The sequence below is a fragment of the Leucoraja erinacea genome, chromosome 3, assembly GCF_028641065.1.
Source record: "Leucoraja erinacea ecotype New England chromosome 3, Leri_hhj_1, whole genome shotgun sequence".
NCBI classification, from domain to species: domain Eukaryota; kingdom Metazoa; phylum Chordata; class Chondrichthyes; order Rajiformes; family Rajidae; genus Leucoraja; species Leucoraja erinaceus.
Window position 1 is genome coordinate 85,205,382 of NC_073379.1, and position 26,522 is coordinate 85,231,903.

The 26,522-nt window shown below is 40.1% G+C and overlaps 1 protein-coding gene across 2 annotated transcripts in view; it reads right to left on the reverse strand.

Moving 5' to 3' along the window:
* prdm6 (PR domain containing 6) overlaps positions 1 to 26,522 on the reverse strand; it is a 220,442-nt gene that overhangs the window by 12,203 nt on the left and 181,717 nt on the right. For both annotated transcript variants that reach the window (XM_055633124.1, XM_055633125.1), the window contains one exon: positions 19,549 to 19,725. In XM_055633124.1, the coding sequence (XP_055489099.1) occupies positions 19,549 to 19,725 (177 nt within the window). The remainder of the gene's footprint in view (positions 1 to 19,548; positions 19,726 to 26,522) is intronic.

Below are 26,522 nucleotides of genomic sequence, written 5' to 3' on the forward strand. Positions count from 1 at the left end.
ACTCTGCAGATGAGAAAGATTTGTTGTTGGTTGGATTTACAGTAAAAACCGGAACACATAGAAACATAGAAAATAGGTGCAGGAGTAGGCCATTCGGCCCCTTGCGTCTACACCGCCATTTAATATGATCATGGCTGATCATCCAACTTAGTATCCTGTACCCGCCTTCTCTCCATACCGCATGATCCCTTTAGCCACAAGGGCCACATCTAACTCCCTCTTAAATATAGCCTTAAATATAGTATATAACACGTATGAATTTCAAAAGTTACTAAGCCATTGTGGAAAGTAAAGTAAGGACTCTTAGTGGGGGTGGGGTCTAGGATGACGGTTAATTAATTACTTATTGGAAACTGAATATCATTACCTACTTAGAACAACTGCTGTTTTGCAAAATCTAGTTCGGATGAGTTAACAGTCTAATCATCTTCAGAATTACAGCATTGTGGAATCGAATCTTGTCAAATGACATCTTGTCAAATGTATCAAATGAACCTGTTCAATGAAATGAGCCCAAGAGCATTGTTCGCACAAAGACTTGTGTTTTATTCATTAGTGCATGTGTGCAATGCTATCCCCTTGGAGGCGTTATCAAAGTGCTGATGACACATTAGTGCAGTGCTGAGCATTTATCTGAAAACTGATTAGGCACTGAAGCTGTTGTTAAAATCACTGCCTTCCATCACGCACTCTCCAAATTCTAAAATTGTAATCATTTATTAAATGCAACACAGCACCTGAAAATTCAATTAGTGCCAATCACAAATCAAGTATAAAGTGTGATTTGGACATAAAAGTACAGAAATGGGATCATACTTGATATTTTCTGCAGGCACCTTTGTGTTGCTACTTTCAACGGTAAATTACAAATGTAATGCTAACAACATAACATCCTTTGTTGAAGGCTGGAAACTCTCAACTAACTGCAATACCAAGTACAATGATCTATCAAAAGTCATATAACATGGCACTCTTACACTTAAATACCCATCATTAATACTCCTTCAATAACAAATAAACTAATACAAAACATTTACTGTTTTCATAGATAGAATTATAAAATTATAAATGAAATTATAGAACTCTCCAACTATATACAGATTCAGTTTGAACCATTAAACCATTAAAATGCAATTTTAGTTTCAACTTGATTATTTACATAATTCTGTAGACTGAATTGGTTATTCCAACACACCAAAACATTAACCTCAATAATGAGCAGCTACTCTAGTAGCTACTCTAGTAATAGGAATAATTTGGTACATCATGGATAACATGATTACAATGACACCAATCTCTACTTTGGTTGCTACTTAATCCACTCTATCTTTGTACCTCTGATTTCACACTGTCTTGACCTTGACTCCCGTTCTGAGTCCCTGAAGGCAATGGATCCGTCCTCGTTCCTGCCGTCCCTTTTAAGATCATAAAGTCACCCATTTGATTTTCCTTTTCTGATTCATATCCAAGATGTTAAATTCTGCCACAATTATTTTCAGTCGGTCTTTGGTTGCACCGTTTGGAGGTGATATTAGTAAGTCAATATCTCCTGTAATATCCCAAATAGGATCAGCTCCTCCCAACTTTATCTCCTGTTCAACTGCCTGGTTCTCTTTAGAGAATGCAATTGTGTATTGTGTTCTATTTATTTGTATGGCTGTATGGCAACTAAAATTTCACTGTACCAATTGGTGCACGTGACAATAATTGTGAACTTGAACATGAACTTGAACTTGAGGGTAACCATCACATTTCTTGTCAGATGGGCTGGTATCAAATTACTTCTGCAACAGTGCCGGGACATCACTGATCACCACCCCGACTTTGTAAAGTGATGGCTTCACTGCACCTCAGTCCCATGTTGTACCTTCTCTCACTATCCCATGTTGTTGTACAGTTGATATATATTGGATGAATATAAGGGTCAGGAAGCCATAGTGTAGGTTCATGGGACATTGCTTATGGCCACATTTGGAGTGTTGTATGCAGGTCTGGTTGCTCCATTACAGGAAGGATGTGGAGGCTTTAGAAAGCATGCAGAGGTGGTTTACCAGAATGATACCTGGTTTAGAAGGTATTAGCTAGAGAGACAAGTTGGACAGAATTGGATTGTTTCCTCTGGAACACCGAAGGTTGTGGGGAGTTGCGGGAAGGTTGCGGAGTGACTTGATAGAAGTATATACAATTATTAGAGGCATAGATAGTGTAGACAGTCAGAACCTATTTCGCAGGATGAAAATATCAAATACTAGAAGGCAAAGCTTTAATGAGAGTTTAAAGGAGATGTGCAGAATGTTTCTTTACACAGAGTGTGGTGAATGTCTGGAACATGCTGCCGGGTTGATGGTGGAGCTAGATACAACAGTGGTAATTAAGAGACTTTTTGAAAAGCACATGGTTATATGTAATGGAGGGATATGGATTACGTGCCGGCAGATAAGGATTGGCATTATGTTTGGCACAGACTTTGTGGGCTGAAGGACCAGTTTCTATGCTGTACTAATCCATGCTCTATGTTCTAGAGCTATAATTTTCCAGAGGAGTTTTATTATAGCTGTAGCCAGTAACCTTAACCCGCCAATGCCTGTTAGACAGAGATGGCTTTGCACTTCTCAAACCTGCCTGACCAGTGGACTGATTGGGAGGTGTTAATGCACCCTAAAGCATTATCTCCTCACTGTGCAATGATAAAACGTGGTCCCTAATATGTTTATCATAACTCAGAATATCCAAGCCATGCCCATGAAATAACAACAAATTAAAAGAGAAAATGTTGGTTACACTCAGTAGGATCAATGGAAAAATAAACTTTCTCTGTTTAACTGTTTTCCTTTCAACAGCTACTGCTGGTCTGCTGAATATTTATCAACTAAGCCATTGATAATTTAAGCATGTCCCTTAACTATGGGAGACAACCCGACATAGCTAGCTCCACTGGCAAACAAACTTTTCACTTCCATCATTACTCAGAATATCCTTCTAGCTCATTTGTTCAATACCATTTTGGTCTATCTCAACAGAAAATGGCTGACATAGACATAACTTACAGCAGAGGGACTTGTCATAGCATCAATGATTATGATTATAGTTACTTCCTCAGTCGGTAAAATGGCCTTAAATGTCCTACATTTTGCTCAGGTGTCCAAAAGATTCAATCCAGAGATGAGTAGGATTTGGTGAGCATGGTTTGCTGCAGAATTGGATACAGGGATAATTTTTCGGAGGCTGGTTTACTAACAGTAAAAGTTGGGAGGCCAAACATGAGAGTACGAGTCCAATCAAGTCTGGAGATAGCAAAGCAATGTAGGAGCAATTGGAAAGGCCAGGCAGAGTTGGTTTTGGAAGTAACGGGCGAGTTATTAAAGCTGGTGCGCACCAGGAGACCAGTCAAAGCTGACCTCCAGTGCACGAGTTGGGCACAGTGTTTACATTCTCAGCTGACAAGATTGCACAGAAACCTGATTAACAGTAAAACTAGGTGTTGATTCCAGAATGGAGGTCACAGAAAGACTTACAGGTAATTAGGTAACGAACTACATCTTGATTACAGAATAAAATGACTATCCACAAGTCTAACTTAGTTGACCGTGGATCCAATTTTCTAGTTATAATGATTGGTGCATTAAATTCCTGAAACTTGGGTGCTGTCACTGCTGCATTCCATGTCTCTACTTTAAAGCTTTGTCTGCGGTTCCCAGTCACCACAATGACACAATTCACATCCCTATTTACTAGTTATTTTCTAGTTATTAGCCCTCACTATTCTTTCTCCTACATCATTAATATGACAAAATGTCTTTGTAGCAGAGTAGTTCATAAGTGATAGGAGCAGAATTAGGCCATTCGGCCCATCAAGTCCACTCTGCCATTCAATCATAGCTGATTTATCTCTCCCTCTCAACCCCATTCTCCTACCTTCTCCCCATAACCCCTGACACCCATAGTAGAGGTGCATGCCACTTGTAACAGAAGGAGTCTAAGGTCAGATCTCCAGCTTTGTCAGGGCTGTGAGGGATCAAGCAGTCTGGTTCAGTTTTACACCAGGCCTGGAGAAATGCGTTCATATCAAGACCTCATAACAAATGTATCTGAACGGCAAGCTTTATGCAGCTGATTTAATACCAATATGGAAAGATGACCATTATTTGATGAAGTATCCTCTTCACCTGTTTCTATTTGTATATCCTGAGGCAGGGATCTAGGAAATGGCCAATCTTGCAGACAAATGTTTTCTTAATTGCCATGAAAACAGTAGAAAATTGATCTTCTTTGAATTTTTGGCAACAGCAACCGTTGCAAAGCTCAGTTTATTTATTTTTCCTGGATTTCTTTAGTCATTTGGCGGCCATATTTCAGTTGTTTCTCTTATATTGTAACAAATGGTAGACGATTAAACCACTACTCATTGGGAGGAAACTCAGTAACCGAGGCAGATATTTTCAGGAGAAGTGGTGAGTTGATTTATTTGGCTATAAACAGTCACGGCTTTTCACAGTTTTTCTGCGGCAAGCTATGAGTGTAAAAGATGGATTGTACTCTTGGTACAGGCCCTCAACGACAGGGATCATATATTCATAAACTACAGGCAGTCTCCCCACAAGTTTCCAATCCATTAAAAGATGGAGACTTGTGGTGAATGTTTCCCACGGTTTCAGCATGGGCACGCCCAACAAGACCTTGTGTTGTGAGTGCACACTCACAAAAGCAACCCTACATGTTTAATATGTCTGAAGAACATTTGGCAGAGCATGCAAAAAATGCAAACCAGAATGAAGTGCCAAGTAAATGATGATAAATAGATATCGCTGCTGAGAGATCTGGTCAATGAGTAAAGAACACATGTTGATTGAACCACAGCTGAGTTTAGTTGCCTTCATATTTTTGATTTATGATTCTGGACAACACATAACTGCCTCGAAAAGGCGCTGAGGTCATTTGGTTTAATTTGTACATATATTATTCATAAAACAAATGTTGTGAAATGTTGCTGGATTTAGATGGCCCACTACGTTATTAGAACCGCCTTGCTATATAGTTTGTCACCTTTGCCCACTCTAAAATCCCGGCGGCCCTGTTCATGTGAAGGAATGTGACTATCTGTTTGTATTGGCCCACAAAGACCATAATTTAAAACTCACTAACATTAAATATGTTAAACATAGCTTTTAACAAAGTCTTTTCAAAAGCTTCAGTATATTTTTAAGAAAACATTTCTTCAAGAGATTGATATAGTTCTGTGAAAGCGGTAATAATAGTGCATTGCTGACATTTACGGCTTTCTCACATTAAATTGATGAAAGGATTGAAGTAAAGCTAAACAAAGGGAATGACTTGAGATCTGGGGCTGTGGTTCCTGACATTCCATAGTCCGGGCTTCCAAATGGGCATGAAAGAAAATTATAGATTGCAGTTTTCCAAAGCCATTGAATACACTCAAACAATGATAAGAGATTTCTGGAAATTGTGTTAATAAAAGCAGTCCCAAGGGACAAGTCTACATGTGTTCCATGTGTTACTTAATAGGGGGGTAGACACACCAATGCTGGAGTAACTCACGGACAGGCAGCATCTCTACAGAGAAGGAACGGGTGATGTTTTGGGTCGAGACCCTTCTTCAGACTCTTAATAGTATCCTTTTAAGTAATTCATCTTGACTTACCACTTAGGATTGATTTATAGGACTAATGAGACTTTTTTTCTCTCTACTATAATCACAGTGCAATTTTAGTTCAAATTAAACTGGCATCTGATGATCTCCCAGAGTCATTGAGGTCCTGATGTCAAAAAATGTCAATTTGTCTTACTTCCGTCCTTTGATTCTCATTATCATTTATCCAGTCGGTTTTAATTAGTCCTTTTGCATAACTTTCATAGATTTTCTCTCTGTCCTTTTTCATATCTCTCGTTTCCCACTCCCCTGACTCTTAGCCTGAATATGGGTCTCGACCCGAAACGTCACCTGTTCCCTTTCTCCAGAGATGCTGCCTCACCTGTTCAGTTACTCCAGCTTTTTGTGTCTATCTTCACTTCTGAACAATTCCTGTTTGCAACCTAAGTCAATCCAGGTAGAAAGCCTTGAAGAAGATGGAAAGCTGGGACAGACAGTGGAAAGTTCCCCATCTTAATGATGCTTCTTTACATTTGCTTATTCACATTACAGAAAAGGAAATTTGATTCCAAGCTAATATGCATTAACCAAATAGTTCTGCATTGGAACATTATATTCTGTACTGAACCATTTTGTTGTATAATTTAAATTGGATTGAGATTCCTGGACATGGAGTTGAAGTTAAAAAAATAATAACTTAATGACATTTGCAACTGATAACAATTTCACATTTAAGGTGATAAGCACCTGCAAAATAAAAATGTAGACTTCAATTGTTGGCCTGTGCTGTATTAGGTAATCTCTGACAGCTGCTGTCAGTACTGCTAAATAATGAAGGGAAAAATTGCTCAGAATTTCCTGGTTCTGATCACTGTAATGTGCCCATGCAATATTGCATGTCAACAGTGATTGTTATTTTAAGGTTCTAAGAGTTGTCCGTATGATTAACTGCTCAATGGGTTACAACCATGTCTTGTTGAAGGCTTCAGGGAGACCTTATCAAGAGCCCTTCAACAGTCTATGTATATTATGCTTGAGCTCTCCATGTCTCATGTATATCAGCATATACATCCTGTAATGTACTCTGCCGGAGGTAAAGAAGACATTGACCACCCTAGGTTTAGTTAGCAACAAGTTCACAGTGAAGTTTCAATGCAGCAAGATGCAACAGAAAAATAGCAAAAGTATTTAATGCAGTGTTTACATTCTCAGCCAGTTATTTACTCTTACTGTTGTTATGATGTGAAAATATGATAGATAATGTGCACACATCATGATCACATTAAAAGCACTGGAACTAAAGGTTAATCGGTTATGGGTGATATAAGTTAGAGGTTAATTGTGAGCCAGGATATTAGGCTGCCCTGCCTTTTGTACAGGGAGACCGGTGCCAGTGGATGAGGCCTTTGTTGATTGTTCCTTCTAAAGTTTACATGCTATGGCAAAATTCTACTCTCTAATTTCTGCTCTAAAAAGCTGACCTGGATTGTGTTCTCAAGCAGCTCAGCAGTATAGCTGGACTCCTCAACTCCCGATCACAACCTATTAATTCAGGCAAATAGTGGATTAGTGTGAAACCCATCTAACTTTGAGTTTAACTGCTGGAATTTTGCAAGAACGTTTATTAAATGTCCTTTGAATGTCAATGTATATCATGTTGAGAGTTAACACCAGATGCTTCACATTTCACAGACAAAGAGGAACAAAGGTGGCATTATGGAGCAAGGGCAGCACACAGTGGTGCAGAGTTATTGTTGCTTTACAGCGCCAGAGATCTGGTGTTCAATCCTATGTACGAGTGCTATCTGTTATGAGGTTTGTACATTCTCCCTGTGATTGCATGCGTTTTCTCAGTCATAAGATGTGAGAGTTTGTGCGTGAATTGGAAAATGTAAAATTGTCCCTAGTGTGGAATATAGAACTAGTCATAAAGTCATGGAGTCATAGAGTGATACAGTGTGGAAACCCTTTGGCCCAACTTGCCCACACATTATTGCATCTATTGCATCCGTTGCTCTGGGTGTCAGCTGATCTACATCGGTGAGACCAAGCGTAGGCTTGGCGATCGTTTTGCCGAACACCTCCGCTCGGTCCGCAATAACCTACCTGATCTCCCTGTGGCTCAGCACTACAACTCCCCCTCCCATTCCGAATCCGACCTTTCTGTCCTGGGCCTCCTCCATGGCCAAAGTGAGCACCACCGGAAATTGGAGGAGCAGCACCTCATATCTCGCTTGGGCAGTTTATACCCCAGTGGCATGAACATTGACTTCTCCAATTTCCGCCCTTATTGTCTCCTCCTTTCTCAGCTCTCCCTCAGCCCTCAGGCTCCTCCTCTTCCTTTCTTCTTCCCGCCCCCACCCTACATCAGTCTAAAGAAGGGTTTTGGCCTGATACGCTCCCTATTTCCTTTGCTCCATAGATGCTGCCGCACCCACTGAGTTTCTCCAGCACTTTTGTCTACCTTCGATTTTCCAGCATCTGCGGTTCCTTCTTAAACATGTAACCTGGGGTCATTGGGTGTTTCGGGTGTTTCAACATCAGACACCCTCACCCAGGCAACCCTGCCATGGTTAATCAGACCATGACTTGTGTTCAGGTGGCATTCGCTCCTCCCCATGGACCTCTTCTCCTGATCCAGAGCCATCTCGAGGCCTTCTCCGCTGCCTCTGTGGTGTTCTTGATGGCTCTTCTCCTCTCCATTCCATTGATGCCCAGTGCACTCAAGGCTTTGTAGAGCGATTGCCCTGCAAAACCTCTGCAGCCAACCTCGATGGGCATACACCTTGCCTTCCAGCCCTGCTTACGGCAGTCTGTGATCAGCTCTTCATATTTGGCCATCTTCCTCTCGTGGGCCTCCTCCAGATGGTCCTCCCACGCCACTGTCAGTTCCAACAAGACGATGTTTTTGGTCGCCTCTGAGACCAGGAGGATATCTGGCCTCAGGGTGGTCGTGGCAATGTGCTGTGGGAACTTCAACTGTTTCACCAGGTCTACAGAAAGCTGCCAGTCCTGCGCAGTCGCCAGGATTCCTGACAGATTCCTGGCTGCTGTGGTTCTTGGCAGCTGCACTCCGGCCTTCACGAAGGTGATCATCTGGGTGGTGGGTTCGATGGGCTGGGCAGGACATCATACACTGCCTGGATCAGGAACTTGATGCGCTGTGGTTCAGCCTGCCAGAGCTCAGTCCATGTGACTTTTCGGTCCATGGCCTGTTCCCACCTTGTCCAGGCCCCCTGCTGCCTCAAGCCAACTACTCTGGTACACCTCTCCTTCTCCACCACTGCCCTCATTTCCTCCTGGACCAGCCTGCGCCTCTCCTTCCCCTTGGCCTTGTCAAACTGGGGAGTTGGGAAGATTCTCAGACCCGCTCTTCCCCGAGTCACTGCTCCCACTAGGACTCTGTGGCGTACAAAACTAAAAAACGAAAACTAAATAAACAAAGTCTCAATGCCAGAGAAGAAGGCTGATGTGAATCACTGTGCATCAAACAATGTAGAAGTGTAGCGCCATTAGACAAAAATGTCATGCTTGTGTTGTTACTCAGTGAAATGGTGATCAATGCATTAGTCGTGGCATTGAGATATTTCCGGGTCGCACATATATTGGATGTGACCATCATTTGGACCTCACTGTCCATCTTCAAATCCACCCTAAAAACTCATTTTTATTCTCTGGCTTTCGACACTGGCTGAGACATTGCTCCTGTTTTTAGTGCTTTTAATGTCTTTTAATTTTTACTGTTTTATAGTCCTTTGTTTTACGTTTTTTAATGGTTTGTAATAACTTCTTGTCCATGAGTTCTCATGTACAGCACTTTGTGGCAACTGCAGTTGTTTAAAGTGCTTTATAAATAAAGTTATTTATTATTATTATTATTATTATTTGGTTGAAAGAGTTTGAAAAACGATGACTTCAAAGCTAGTAATAATGCTGTCTCTATAATGTCTGTTGAAGTAGATGGAACAACTTTGCAGGAATTCAAGAGAGAGGCTTATACGATTGAAACAATTGCTCTTACTAATTGTCCTTGGTCTGATGGATATGGTTGCAACATTTCACCAGATACAGTCAACTCTACCTTCAAACACCCCTTAATTCATCTGTATACATTAGCATTAAAAGTGTGCACTTGTAACTGTGAATCAAAACCTATCTTTAATGTTAACTTAAAGTGCCAAATGGCATGAAATGTTAAAGTTTGCTGCTATAATGCTTCTTAATACCTGAGCTGGGTTACTGGTTGTATTGTAGGGGCCCTATTTTATTCATGAGCTAAAGGTGTTGTTTACTTTACATCATTATTTGCAAATGTAACATTTATAACAGAGCCCCATCCTGACAGGTATAAAACATGTTAAAATTCAACCATTATGCATTTTATGCAGAATTATTTTTGCCACCCAAGGAGAAATGTTACATTCTGAATCAAGTGGGGAACTGGCAATGGGATTTCCATTAACTGTAACAGCTGAACCAATTTTTCACAACTAAGTACAACTAACAGCAGGAAATGAAATAAATAACATATCTAATGATTCCTTTTCTTTGTGTCTGGATGGAAAATCCCACTGCGGTTAGTTATCGATTATTGAGAATTTTTTGTACATAAATAATTAAAGTTGTCTATAATCAATCAACCCAGCTCTTTTTATTCAACAGGAGACTAAAGTAATAATTTATATCGCCTGCTTACGATCCTCCAGATGAAACTGCTCTATAATCAAATGCAAGATGATGTTCTCTGATTTTCTTTCTCACTCCATTACACTTGAGCACGACATGGTATTTTGCTTGGTCAGTCAAAACTGGGAATGAATATGGAGGGAGTTAAGATGGCACATCCTTATTGTATTTCTCATTAGTATTTTTAACACTCCTGTGTGATCATAGATGCAGTAGAATTCAATATTTCAGTGATAAATGCGATCTCACTAAACTGCCATTGTATTAGTGCAAAAAGTCGGATCCCAATTGGTGAAAGTGGTGATTTAACCTATAGTGGCTGCTGTGACCCTTCGAAGGAATAACCAATTAATTCCACACTTTTGCTCTTTCTCCACTGTTCTGCAATTACCTCCTTTTCTATTTAACCAATTCCCTTTTGAGAGTTACCGTGAAAAGTCTCTTTATCCTTTCAGGCAGTCAATTTCAGGTCACGGTATATTAAAATAAATCTCTGAATCTCATTTCAGATTCTTTTGCCAGTCACCTTAAAGCTGTGCCCACCAAACACTGCCTCTTCTGACATGGAAACTTTTTTATTGATAATAACATATTCAAATTTTACGCATCTCTAAATTACATCTTCTATAATTCCTCCCTCGGTATGTTCAAATCCCCACCTCACTTTTCTCCTTTAAGCTCCCCTGTAAAACCTAATTTTTTGAATAAGCTTTTGGCCACCTGCCCTAATAACATTAGTATTTGGATCATTAAATATATATGCATATTTCTTGATGAAAGTACAGCATGGAAACAGGCCCTTCGGCCCAGCGAGTCCACATTGATCATTGATCATCAGTTCACACTAGTTCCATATTATCTACTTTCTTATCCCCTTACTGCATACTAAGGGTAATATACAGAGGGAAATTAACCTACAAATGCGCACATCTTTAGAATGTGGGTGGAAACCGGAGCACCCAGAGGAAACCCACATGGTCACAGGGAGAATGTGTAAACTCCACACAAACAGCACCTGAGGTCAGGATTGAACCCTGGTCTCTGGCACTGTGGGGTAGGGGCTGCACCGTTGTGCTGACAGTAGTGGTTTTTAACACACCCGTCCACTCATCCTACAAAGCACCATGAGATATTTTGTTACTTTAAAAATGCTGAATAACTCTAAGCTTTTGTTAATATTTTAAAGAATAGAATCCTTGCTTTCCAGAAGGCTAAGGATTCTGTGATATTTTTTTAATAAACTGTACTCATTGTCCTTCAAAGATTTCTATGTGTAACCCCCAGAAGTGACTTTTCTGAACTGCAGATTGTTTCTGGAACTGTGCATTAGTTTATATAAGTTAACCTCTTTTAAAAAAAAATCCAAATGCATATGTTTATGGTTATTCAGAGAAATTAAAAGTTAGGTTTAAAAGAGAGAAACTCGAGAAACATGATCATGTGAGCCTCAAAGGATTTACTAGGAAGCAGCCACAAGATACTAAATGGTGTAGATTAGACATCCCATAAAGGAAGACTCACAGTGTATATATTTAACTTGTTGTACATCTGCCTGTAGGTGGCTCCACCACTGTACTGACAGGTTTGGATCTGATCTGGTAAGTCTGGTTCGATGCAGGCCACTCATTGAATAGTCATAGAGCCTTACGGCATGGAAATAGGCTCTTCGGCCTAACATGTCCATGCCGACCAAGATGCCCCATCTAAGGTGGTCCCATTTGCCCATGCTTGACTATGAAATACCATAACACAACACAAACATAATCTACACACTATAGCTCAACTGCTGAGCTTTGAATAACTTAAGGGCCTGTCCCACTTACGCGACCTTGGATCGCAAATTACGCGACCTCGTGGTCGCTTGAGGCGTACGGGCACTGTATGGCCGCGGGGGGGCGGTCTCACTTAGATGCGCGGAGGGGTATGGAGTTGTGTGGGGCTGGTCCCAACATCGCGCAGGACTCCGAAATTCCTGCTGTGACCGAAATTTTCGCGCGCCAACGGCCTGTCGGCCCGCGTACGCATGCAGGCTCATTGTGGTCATACGCAGCGTCTTGACGTCGTACGCCTGGCATGGCGTTGTGTGATGACATCACCGCCCGACGCTGTGTGACGCCCAAATTCAGTTGGCCCGCCTCCTGCCCAGCTGATTTGTAAGCATGAGGGCTGCTGCTAACAGAAGTCTCTGTTGCTGTTGCAGCAATGCAGTCTGCATCTCTTCCATGATGATCATAGAATAGCAGCCAGCAACCGCCTTTTATATGCGTAAATGATGTCACGTGCGTGCGAACTTCGCATGCAAGTGGGACAGGCCCTTTAGTCATTGCCACAGGGTGTTAGTTTTATACTGGGGATAGTGCGTAACTCAAATCAGCAGAAAATATATTTAATTTGGCATTTTGTTTGGCACAGACATTGTGGGCTAAAGGGACTGTTCCTCTGTTGTACTATTCTGAGAAGGGTCCTATACTGAAACATTGGCTATCCATTCCCTCTACAGATGCTGCCCGGTTCGCTGAGTTACTCTAGCACTTTTGCTGTTTTGTTCCAGATTCGATAACAGAAAGTAGGGAAACAAATTACCATGTATGGATGGCATAAGAAAGAAAGACGACAAAAATATACGAGGAAGGGGGTGATAATGTGATAATGAATTCAATATGTATCATCTGATCTGGTTCAATGGTGCTTTCGTGGTTCTGAACCAAAAGGATGAGATTACATTAAATTTAAAAATTAGTCACTGATGAGTCAGTGGCAATTTATTACTGGGATTAGTGAGCAAGGTGTTGAATTTCAGTACAAGAAGTAAATGAAAATCTAATCAGGGTTAATTTCAAAGGAAAAAGTAGGTGTGGAAGTACAAAGCTATGGTAGCAATAAAATACACAATGTAATTTTTAGTTTAAAAAGATGTACAAAAACACTTTTTTTTAAGGATATTGGGATGAGGATAGGTGATTGTGAGTAGCATATTTGTTATACTGATTGTTTTGGTAAGGGTGATTATAGGGTGATGGGTTGTATATATGACTAAGATATTGTATAGTATATGAGGGTTTTTTCTTTTCTTTTTTTTCTCTCTTTTTTGTATGGCTTTGTAAATATTTGATTAGTGTATAAATGTAAATAATTTGGTGTACATAGAGCTGCTGGTGTACATATGGTCTACATATAGCTGCTAAATTTGTATAAGATAATTACAACCAGTTGAATAAGGGGTGGGAATTAATAAGCTTTGGCTTCTTCCTGCTCCTTTTCGGAGACATACGATTTCATTTATTTATAGATATTGTTTATGACACTTTATAAATATTCTTGTTTTATTTTTTGTATGCTGTTTCACACTTGCTTTTCATTCTTTTATTCTGTTTGAAATAAAGAATTAAATAAAAAAAATAAAAAATAATAATAATAATTTCTATTAAACCTTGAAAAAAATCCATGAAACCAACAAGCTATTTGTTCTCTGTGTGCATCAGCACCTCCATTGGTCTCTACAGCTCCATTTTTTTCATGTCATCTCCCAACAAATGGAATGAACAGAAATTTAAAAGGCAACAAAGGATGAGAGCAATAGAATTTAAAAAAAGATGAATATAACGCGGTCTAAGAAGAAAAATCTGCAGCTTGATATCAGTTGCACCACTTAATGTCCATAAGTTGCTTTAAGAAATATTGTGGTTTTATGTTTGAAAACCTTTAGATTTATACCATGTAGTTAGTTTTAAATTAGTACACTTCTGCTTTTCACTTGTAAATGTCAACATACAAAACCTATTGTCTTTTGGGTCTTAATAAGATTGTGAGCATTTGCAATTTCTGTTAAAAATTGGTCAAGAATTTTACTTTAATGCATATCGTATCTAAGATTAGAAGTAAAAAAATCATTGTCACTTTTAGCAAGATTACACTGACTTTGCCACATCTAAATTTCAGTTACATCACTATGCTTTCCTACAAATGACAAGAATAGTGTGTTGACAAAAATTAAATAGAGCCAACAAGGTCATTCGTAAGTAACGTTTTCAGATTAAAAGAAATCTATTTTCCACTCTGACCTCAAAACCTCTTCAATTAATTACAAAAATCTATTTACACAGTAACCTAGGTAAAATCAATCAGATTTGTTGAAGTGTTTCCATGAATCTTCTTAAGGTTTACAGCATAGGACCAGCAGATGTGTGAGAAGCATTAGTATTGCAAACAGGTTGTTTGCTGAATTCCTTAAGTAACTACTTTTGGATTATGTTGCTGGTGCCATATATAGTACTGGAGGATGCAGGTAACAAACCTAGGTCCATGTTGGCTATATTGCTGTATGTCATTAAGTCGGAAATATTTATAAGAATGTTACCAGGACTCAAGAGCCTGAGCTATAGGAAGAGTTTAGGCAGGCCAGAACTATTGGAATAGTTTGAAAACTCAAAATATTCCTTGGAGTGCAAGAGGCAAACAGGTGTTCTTGTTGATGAGTATAAAAAGGTGTTTGGGGGGAATTGATAGGGTGAATGCAGAGTCTTTTTACCCAGGGCAGGGGGATCAAGTACCAGTGGACTTAGGTTTAAGGAGGGGAAAGATTCAATAGCAACCTGAGAGCAACTTTTGCACTCAGAGGGTGGTAGGTATGTGAAAAGAACTGTCAGAGGAGGTAGTTGAGGTAGTCACTATAGCATTATTTGGACAGGTACATGCATTGGAAAGGTGTAGGGGAATGTGGGCTTTCTTAAATGAGACATCTTGGTTGGCATGGACGAGATGAGTTGAATGCTCAAGGACTATGACTTTATGTGGCCTCAACTAAAATGTAATTTAAAGTTTCTATGTTCCTGTGAGCATAAGGATGAATGTTCGAGGCTTGATATTGAAATACCAGGTCTCATGGCAGTGAGTATTGCACCAAAATGCACCACATTTTATAATCCAACTAATTATGCACATTGCTGGATGATTCATGTGATTTATTTTGGAACTATTGTAAATAGTATACACTTTGTAGTGTTATTAAGCTTGGGATACAGTGTACTTGGTCCACATCTGCTTCAGTGTTCTAGGGATACAAATTTAAAGAATGCATGTCACAGAAAGATATCATGCCCAGGTGGCCAGGTTGACTAAATATATCACAACGTCTTTCTTTTTTCACCATGTGGAATGCTACAATTCAACAAAATGTCACTTTCCAGATTTCACATGGACATCCATGTGACACCTTATCACTTCCAGTGGGAGATTGTAACCTTCACGTGGTTCGCCCTGTTTTGACGAATGCAATCAACCTGACGTGCACAATCAAATAAGATCAAGTAGAACAAGTTGTCCTACAACTTTAGGCTGTGCACGCTATACGCAAGAAGAAGAAGAATTCCAGTTCAACTGGGAGAATTGTCACAATGTCCTTTGGAAAGGTGAGCTAACAGCACAACGCACTAAGAAGAGGGCATGCATTTAATTACACACAAAGGCACTTCATTACACATCATGTACTCTTCAAACTTCCAATATCACAATTCTGTTTGAAGCACAAGGCAGCAGGTGACAGAAAGAAGAAACCAAAACAACAAAAGGATATTATGCTTTATGTTTGAATAGATTATATTTGGCATTAGAAGCATAGAGTCAATGGGGCCTACATTATAGAAACTGACCCTTCAGCCTGCCCAAACTGACCATCAAGTACACATCTATCCTACTCTCAATTAGAGCATGAATGCATTAAAGCTTGCATCCGAAAAAACTGCAGATGCTGGTTTAAATCGAAGCTGCACACAAAATGCTGGAGTAACCCAGTGGAACAGGCAGCATCTCTGGAGAGGAATGTGTGACGTTTCGGGTTGAGACTTCAGTCTGAAGAAGGGTCTCGACCCGAAACGTCATTCATTCCTTCTCTCCAGAGATGCTGCCTGTCCCGCTGAGTTACTCCAGCATTTTGTGTCAATGCATTAAAGCTTTCCTTGTCTTGGTGATTCAAGTGTTTGTGAGAATACTCTGTTGTGCTGCTGCAAGTAAGAATTACTTTGTTCCATTTTGCGACTTATGACAATGACTCTCTCACTCTCTTTCTCTCTCTGGGTGAAAAAAATCTTCATCAGTTCCCCTCTAAACCTTTTATCCTTTATCCTAAACATATGCCCTCATTTTGAACACTTCTACTAAGGTTTCCAACTATATTCATTACTTTGCGTACCTCTCAGCCCCCCTTCACTCCAAGGAAAATGAATCCTTGCATGTCCAGATTCCCCTCATCATAGATCTGCTCCATCTAGATGACAATCTGGTGAATGTCCACTGCAAAATAAAATGATGCAGGGAGCAGGTGATGATGAGACTGGAGGTCACCACACAACTCCTAACTGGTCTTCTAATTTGAGGAACGACATCCTTGTTATTGAGGCAGTGCAGCGTAGGTTCACGAGATTGATCCCTGGGATGGCGGGACTGTCATATGAGGAAAGATTGAAAAGACTAGGCTTGTATTCACTGGAGTTTAGAAGGATGAGGGGATATCTTATAGAAATATATAAAATTATAAAAGGACTGGACAAGCTAGATGCAGGAAAAATGGTCCCAATGTTGGGCGAGTCCAGAACCAGGGGCCACAGTCTTAGAATAAAGGGGAGGTAATTTAAGACTGAGGTGAGAAAAAACTTTTTCACCCAGAGAGTTGTGAATTTATGGAATTCCCTGCCACAGAGGGCAGTGGAGGCCAATCACTGGATGTATTTAAGAGAGAGTTAGATAAAGCTCTAGGGGCTAGAGGAATCAAGAGATATGGGGAGAAGGCAGGCACGGGTTATTGATAGGGGATGATCAGCCATGATCACAATGAATGGTGGTGCTGGCTCGAAGGGCCGAATGGCCTCCTCCTCCACCTATTGTCCATGTTTCTATGTGTCTAACTCGGCATTGGTAGCATGCGATTCTTGTCTTCAGACATTAGACTTTAGAGATACAGCGCAGAAACAGGCCCTTCGGCCCGCCGAGTCCACGCTGACCAGCGATCACCCTGTATACTAGCACTATCCCACATACTAGGGACAATTTACAATTTTTGCCAAAGCCAATTAGCCCACCAACTTGGACGTCTTTGGATTGTGGGAGGAAACTGGAGCACCCAGAGAACTCCCACGCAGTCACAAGGAGAATATACTAATTCTGTACAGACAGCACCAGGATCGAACCTGGGTCTCTGGCACTGTAAGGCAGCAACTCTTCCACTGCGCCACCCTTTCATTCTTTCTATTTACTGATTAAGTCAGTCATGAAACAACGTTTTTCACTGTACCTTAGTACACATTCCAATAATAAATCTAAACCTATATGTAGTTTCCAACTCATCAGACCATGGTGCACATTATTAGATGCAGTGTTTGAAGGGGCTCCTACTACCTTTGATTCAGCTACAGTGTGGCCTTTTTTATCTCCTCCACTCAAAAGAGAAGTGTTCAATAGTTAATTAAAAACCTGCTTGTAGTTAGCAAAAAGCTGGTACAGAACCTTGAAGTAGACAAAATGGAGAAGTATCCAATTGTTAGAAACTCAATGTTCAACTCCATTGAGCTACAAGAGAGCATCCATTTTAAGCAGCAAATCACTCAGGTCAAGTTATTCTGCTCTCAAATGCCAATGACAAAACCAATGACTCAAAAACCATGTTTTCTCTATTATCTAGTCATTATCTGGGTATTGATCTTATTACCATGTAAATGTAAAGTTTTCACCAATTTTAGTGAGAGCATTGTAGCCCGACCTAAGATTTGATCAGAGGTTTATATAGGAAGATGCAACACTGTCTGGTTTTCTAGCCCCTGTTTTTTTAATTCTTCTCTGGTACTCCCAACAATGAAGAATATAAAATTCATTCCAGTATAAAATTAAAACATTATGGGGAAATCCATGTGAAAATCTGCATCCGGCACAAAATAAATGAATGATGCATGTCCATCAAAAGTAATGTCCTAGCTTCTGATTGTCACTAACAACCCAGTTGTTTTTAGCAGGGGGGTAACATTATTAAAATAGCTAATGCTGGGCAGTTGGAGATTAGCATTTGATTCTGCATGCTAACATTTTCCAAATTAAATGAGCCAAAGAATGTGGCACAATGCCCATGGTGCTTGTTTTTGACTACCAATGCATATCAGCATGAGTTATTCTAAGACTACTGCAAAGCTAGAACTCTATTTTGAGCTGCCCGGCACTGACCCATTAATCGCACCAATCTGATCAGAACAAAAAAGTGAGGCAGGGTGTCCTGAAGTTCTGGTTCAGTTTCTAGACACTAAGAACTCCATGCTGCATCCAGACTGCTACGTGGCCCACATTAGAAAAAACTTAATGACAGTGACACGCTGTCTCACGGCATTAGAGACCCGGGATCGACCCTGACTTTGGGTGCCGTCTGTGTGGAGTTTGCACATTTCCCCTGTGACAGCAATGGTTTCCATGGTGCTCCGATTTCCTCCCACATCCCAAATGTGTGTAGGTTTGTTGGTTAATTGGCCTCTGTAAAGTGCCACAAGTGTGACAGCATTGAACTGTGCAAGTGTGACGAACATAGAACTAGTGTGAATGCGTAATCGATGGTCAAAAGGTGGGCCAAAAGTCATGTTTTCCACACTGAGTCTTTTAATTCAATGTATGGATGGTAATTTGATAGATCAGCAGTGTTGATTAATCATTCCCTTAAAACTTGAAAAAGCTTTATTTCATGGGGAAAAAAATCATGACCCAAAAGATATCGTATTACTAGTTTCAAAATGAGTGAATTTACGTTACATTAAAATGATTCTGATTCTAATGATTGAGGAATTATTACCCGCACCATCTCCCAACCCACAGGGGAATAATGGACATTTGTCACTGCCTGGGAATTTAGACATCTACATTACTACTGACAGGAAACCACACCGTTTATCAGTAAACATTTACACTCAAATACCAAAGTGATTTACAGATTAAAATAACATTCATTAGAACGTCCAGATACTTATTACTACAGAAAGAAAAAAAAGGTATATTATTCTTTATGGCATAATTAGTAAATTACTGTCGATTTAGTGAAAGTAAATAAACTGAAGCAAAAATATTTTCTCAAACATCTGACTTCTGTTTACCACATTTTCTGTAGTTTTCAACCACAAAAAGTAAATCTTGAAACACCAAATTTGCAACACAAAAACTATCTTCATAGGAACTTCTTGGCAATTTTGACCAAAAGCAAGTAATTGCATTAATTTATTTGGATTACTTACTTAAATGGTTTTTCCCCTGTATGTGTCCGAATATGATTGTTCAATGTTGTAGCTCCGGCAAAGGCACGTCCACAGTACCCACATTTAAAAGGTCTGTCACTAGAATGAGTTACTACGTGATTCCTCAACTCTGAAGGCTGGGAGAAGGACTGAGAGCAATGTCCACATTGGTAAGGCCTGAAAGACAACCAATCAGTTTTCAATAATATTGGAGTTAGAAGTGATCTCTGCCATGAGTTCTATGCAAATACAATTAAGAAAACATATAATCCATTAAATTTCAAATTCAATAAAGTGATCTTTTGCATTAAAGTAACTTTTATTTGTGGAATGTCTATTGTTATTTCGTTACCAAATTTATTAATAATATTCAGACTTAAAATTATCTCATTTATTCAGATGCGGTCCATGTTTTTTGTAATAATAATCAAGAAGGCTGTGATCTTCCCTTGGACAACTAGTTGAGATCCTGGTACATACTGCACCATCGAGAGCTGTGTGACTGATCACAGTATGGTATGAACTGTGACCGGAATTCTTGAGAGGGTTGTGTAAGTTGCCCATATTACTGGTTATCAAATCCATATGAGTCTGTCAAGCGCCGTCTGCAAGGTGCTCAGCTGCAAGGAAGGCATGGAGCCCTCCTCCATCCAGAAGAAAGTAGGAGGTCTCTCCGTTGACCAGTAGTCGAGGAACAGCTTCTTTATTGAGAAGTGCAACGTACCTCATTCCAAATGACACACCCCCCCCTAGACATTATAACGATTCACGAAGGGTGACTATGTCGCTCGGTGCAGAGGTAAAGCATTTCGTTGTCTCTGTACAACACTGACCATGACACCCAGATTTGTTCCTGACTCTGATCTTGGCTATTTAATTATACTACTGTCAACTACGGTTTGTACATTCTGCCCTGTGACTGTGATATGCATGGGTTTTCTCCAGGTGATACTGGTTTCAAATCCCATCCTTCAATCAACGTGATGGTTTGTAGGTTAGCCCTGGCTTCTGTAAATTGTAAACTAGTCATTGAAATAGTGTGTAGGATAGTGCTAATGTCCCACTGTGATCGCTGGTTGGAAGGGTGACACTCGGTGGCAGACCGAAGGGGGTGTTTCCACTGTATCTCCTGAAATCTAAAAGATTCTCCCTATTATGCATGGGTTTTTCCAGGTGTCCGGTTTTCCCATCCTTCAAAGACGTGCTGGTTTTTTCTGATTAAATTGTAAACTGTTCTTGTGTAGGAAGAAGTCCAGGTGTGGTGGCACAGACTCGGTGGACCGAAGGGGGTGTTTCCACTGTATCTCTAAAATCAAAAGACTATTATATGGCGTTTTAGTGTGTTTTCGGAAGTGCTGAATTTTTCTGATTCAATCTTCTTTTGGGAAGAAGTAGGTGGTGGGAGAGGTTGGAGGAAACATAGACCTGTCTCTTACTGAAAGGACTAGAAACTGGTGCCACACACTTGGCAGCTGCATTCAGCTGTTCCCTAGTGGTACAGATGCAGCAATTTTAAGGACTTGGATAGCAGGTTCTTAAGGCCAATTGTTACCTTAATTTTGCTTCTAAAAACAAAGCAATTGTATGATGTTTCACTTCTTCACATTGTCACTGGAGGGCAAGCTTACCCTGAAAACAGTTCTTAACATTTTAATATTTAAAAACATTTCCAGCCAATATTTTTGTATTATTTGTACAACTTTCACATCTGGTTTTAAGTACATTTCAGTAATGGAATATTCATACTACTCTTATTCAAATTATGTAATGCAGATGGAGTGTTGTGATTAACAGTTGGATCCATCCTTTATTATTATTGCATTGACTTTGACTATTACAGTTTACTTATAAAATTGCTTACAGCAATAAAGCTGCACAAGTTGAAGGAGTCTCAATGTAAATAGTCTGTGTATACTTTGGAGAACAAGCTCTTGTCATTCCTCTGTAAATCTTGTGGATTCGAATTCCACTTACATTTTGCAGAAAAGTGTTCATAATTTGGTTGTAATGTAAGCTGGTAATGTCTTTCAAGAAAACCTCTGTCCTGACAAGGTTTCACAAACAATAAGAAGAAAGATAGTTTAATGTTCAATTGACAGTCAAGCATTATGCACCACTTTAGCATTTGGATGCCACCACAAAACTGGAGACACATTTCAACTTTACTTGCTTTTGTTTAACATAACATTGCAAGCCACACTGTGGTAGACCTGGATAAAGGCACTAGATATTATTGAGCATTCTGAACTCATGCAGCTTCACATACATCTATATTTATTGCTTTGGTTTCGAAGGACATTAGGACTGTTCATATTTAGTTGCAAGTCTATTTCAGTAATGACAATATTTTACACAAAGATTATCTGTAAATCCCCATCACTGCTTTCCAACAGTCCATTGCCAGTGTAGAACCTTTCCACATTTTAAATGGTGCACACTTTCATCACCATGCAACATATCAAGAATGTGGCATATCAAGGGTTGGACTGAAGAATCCACATAAACAAAATAAAAAGTTTGAATCTGGTGTACCATCAACAAGACAAATTGACAAATTTGACAATGTTCTGTGCTATATCACGGGAGTGAAGGATTCTCTATATATCAATGCACTTGTTAGACCATTATGTCTAACGTTAAATGTCACCAATGCTGACAATGATCCATAACCTCATCTTGTTGGAATCAGCATGAGATAAATTGGTCAAATGTGTCAAACATATTAGAAATGTTTTGAGATTACTGTTTTACCACATTTATTAATTTGAATAATAGCATAAAATTTATAATTGAAATCTGTGTTTTCTTTCTTATATTACTGTATTATAGATCCCTTTTGTTTTCTTCTGTGAATGCACTAACAATAATTTGCTTTATAATGGATATGAAAATTTTGAATTTTCGCTGCAAATAGCTAATATACACGTTTATGTCACCTTCAGGACTGGTTGATCTTCATTGCTACGGAACCCTGTGGTATGTGTTCTATTGCTTTTAAACATCAGCAGGGACTTTATAGACAAAGACTGTGAGAACCTCCAGAGAAACAGGGTAAGTATTGTAGATAAATCTGATCATTAATCCATTTTCTCTGGGGATATCACCAATATCCATAAAGGTTCAGGCAAGGGATTAGAAGTAACACATGGAAATTCAGTAGTCACATAGCTTACCAGAGTTTCTGGTGTCGCAATAGCATTAGGACTGACAATTATAAAAAATAGCAATTCACATGGGAACAGAGAAAGAAAGGCAAATACAGACACAGCTAACGAATAAAAATAAACATCATTCAATGCAGGAGTGACTATCTAGTTCAGCTAAATCTCACTCGCATTTCAAAGCCATAAATATTTGATATTGACAAACATTCAGACCATCTTTATTCCCCATGGAATCCAAGGTATCAGGCAATATTTATCTTCCATATATATTTTAAAAGGATTATTTTTCTAAATCTGAAATAAATTATGCCTTTCGGATACACCTAAATGTTTTAAAGCTGTGGCTCTATCATATTAGTATTAAGAAAATAGTTATTTGTGTGTAATGATACCGCATTTTCCCTTTATTTCTTCTGCAGTCCTGGAATGAATGAATATTGATGTTACTTAGGTGTATGACAAATTCAAAGTGGCAGTATATTCAATCACTGTGTAATAATCAGAATAATTTGCTGATCAGTAAAAGTTAGAATTTTCCAGTTTCAAATTCAAAATGAACATCAGTCCAATAGATTTTATCTAAACTTATTTGATATAAAGGTGAAACTAAGGAAGAAATATTTTATTGACAGCTGTCTATGTTACAGTTAAATTAATTCTTCAGCACAAACAAATTAATTTTTTTTGGTACATGATCAATGTAGGTGCGCCAAAACTAATTAACTTTTCACAGTAAGATAGGATCCTTAAAGGTGTAATTATTTCAGATTCACTGAAACAATCCCTTCAACGCATTGAATGATTGGCAGCAATATTCCTCAATGTTATCGAGCAGTTATTTCCTCCTGACAGGCCCAATGGATTGATGATTGTATAAGCATTAAAAAAGAGACTGCTAAGCAAAATTCACAATTCATTACCTACTGGCAGTTAATTAGATCTGGATAGTGATTTGCACATCAGGCATATACAAACACAGATACGTTGGCTGTTTAGTACCTTTGTCCTTAGCAATTAAGACGACACAGAGTGGTGCAAAATCCTGGACTATTTAAATGGTACTTGAGTCTGAATCCCATCTAGGCAGTTAGGAAAATGAAATAAATCTAACACCAGCAGCGGTGATTAAAGAACTGCTAAACTGTGATTAATAAAACCCATCCGATTCGCTAGGTAGACACAAATGCTGGAGAAACTCAGCGGGTGAAGCAGCATCTATGGACCGAAGGAAAAAGGCAACGTTTCGGGTCGCGACCCTTCTTCAGACTGATGTAGAGGGTGGGTGGGGGGGGGGGGGGGGGGGGGGCGGGAAGTAGAAAGGAAGAGGAGGAGACAGTGGGCTGAGGGAGAGCTGGGAAGTGGAGGAGAGGAGAAAGCAGGGACTACCTGAAATTGGGGAAGTCAATGTTCAAACCGCTGGGGTGTAAACTGCCCAAGCAAAATATGAGGTGCTGCTCCTCCAACTCCCTGGTCAATTCTTCCATTCCGACCCAAACCACCACCTCTCCTGGCACTTTCCCTTGTAACCGCAGGAAATGCTACACTTGTCGCTTTACCTTCCCTCTTGACTCCATTCAAGGACCCAAGCCGTCTTTCCAGGTGCGGCAGAGGTTCACCTGCACCTCCTTCAACCTCATCTATTGCATTCGCTGCTCTAGGTGTCAGCTGCTCTACATCGGTGAGACCAAGCGTAGGCTTGGCGATCGCTTCACCCAACACCTCCGCTCAGTTCGCAATAACCAACCTGATCTCCCAGTGGCTCAGCACGTCAACTCCGCCTCCCATTCCGAATCCGACCTTTCTGTCCCGGGCCTCCTCCATGGCCATAAATTGTAGGAGCAGCACCTAATATTTCGCTTGGGTAGTTTACACCCCAGAGGTATGAACATTGACTTTTCCAATTTCAGGTAGTCCCTGCTTTCTCCTCTCCTCCCGTTCTCATCTCTCTCTCAGCCCACTGTCTCCGCATCTTCCTTTCTTCTTCCCGCCCCCTCCCCACCCTCACATCAGTTTGAAGAAGGGTCTTGACCCAAAATATTGCCTATTTCCTTCGCTCCATAGATGCTGCCTCACCCGCTGAGTTTCCCCAGAATTTTTGTCTACCTTCGATTTTCCAGCATCTGCAGTTCCTTCTTAAACATCTGATTCGCTAGTGTTCTTTCCGGGGAAAAAACGGATGACCTGGCATTTCATGTGATGAAAGCTTATTGATATGAATCGTTATAGCCCTGTCCCACGGTACAAGTTCATTCTAAGAGCTCTCCCGAGTTTTAAAAAAATCAAACTCGTGGTAAGCACGGAGAATGAACGTAGCGGGTACGTCGGAGCTCGGGGACGTCTCTTAGAAGACTCGCTAACGGCAGGTGAGCACGGGAAGACTCGTGAAGATTTTTCAACACGTTAAAAAAAAGTCCCGAGTACCGACGAGTGGCCATTACGTTAAATCTCCAAGTTCAAATCAGGGCAAACTCGGGAGAGCTCTTGGAATGAACTCTTACCTTGGGACAGGGCATTTAACTTTTTTTCTCAGCCCACAGTTGCTACCTGACCTGTTGAGTATTTTCAATATTTTCTTCTGATTTTACGATGTAACTGAAGTATAATTTCAGTCATAGAATCGTTCAGCACCGATACAGACCCTACATGGTAGCTCTCTTGTAGTATGATTAAAAAGACTGGTTGCAGGAATATGGTAAAACATCGAAATCAACAGAGAGAATTAAAAGTGCAAAGTTCCTTAAGCAGACTCCAGGCTTCTTAATTTCTAGAGAAATACAAGAAACGGCAGATGCTGGAATCTTGAGTAAAGCTGTGGAGAACATGGATAGGTTACACTTCGGTTCGGTTCCCTACCTAACTTCAAGCACTGTGAAATGAAAACTTTGTGATTCTATTACCACAATTTTGTTTTCCTTCAAAGTCCAGAGTTTGGCAGAGTTTGTATTGTCAGTTCTTCACTGCTTGCAAAAAGCTGACTCACTTTCATGTCAACCTACTTAACTGAAACAGAAGGAAGCAGGAAGTTGTCGCCCAAAAAAAATTCCACAAATAAAAATGAAGGCACAAGGAACTGTAGAAGCTGAAATCTTGAGCAAGACACAAAGAGCTGAAGGAACCTAAGGACCAGTCAGCATCTGAGGAGGGAATGGACAGGTGACGTTTTGGGTTGGACCCTTCTTCAGACTGATTGAAGTTAAGTTTAGCTTAGATTAGTTTAGATATACAGCGCAAAAACAGGTCCTTCGGCCCACCAAGTCTGCGCCAAGCAGCGATCCCCATACATTAGCACTATCCTACACATGAAGACCAATTGACAATCTTTTTACCGAAAGCCAATTAACCCACAAACCTGTTTGTCTTTGGAGTGTGGGAGGAAACCAGAGCACCCAGGGAAAGCTCACACGGTCATGGGGAGAACGTACAAACTCCAAACAGACAAGCACCCCATCAGGATTGAACCTGGGTCTCTGATGCTGTAAGGCAGCAACTCTAAGTGTATCATTTATGGTGCCTTCACGGTTTGCAGCTTTTTATAACATTTCTTTTTCTCACAATCAATCAGGATTACCCAAGATTATATTGAGATTTTATAGAAGCCAAGATACTGTATGTACATGAAATCTCAAACAAAATAGTATAGGGGTCCATTGCAACAAGGGACTCAAAAGGACTAGACATAGAGACCTAGTGGGCAGCACAGCGGTGCAACGGTAGAGTTGCTGCCTTACAGTGTCAGAGAGCTTGGTTCAATCCTGACTACAGGTGCTGTCTATACGGCCTTTGTACGTTCTCACTGTGACCACGTGGGTT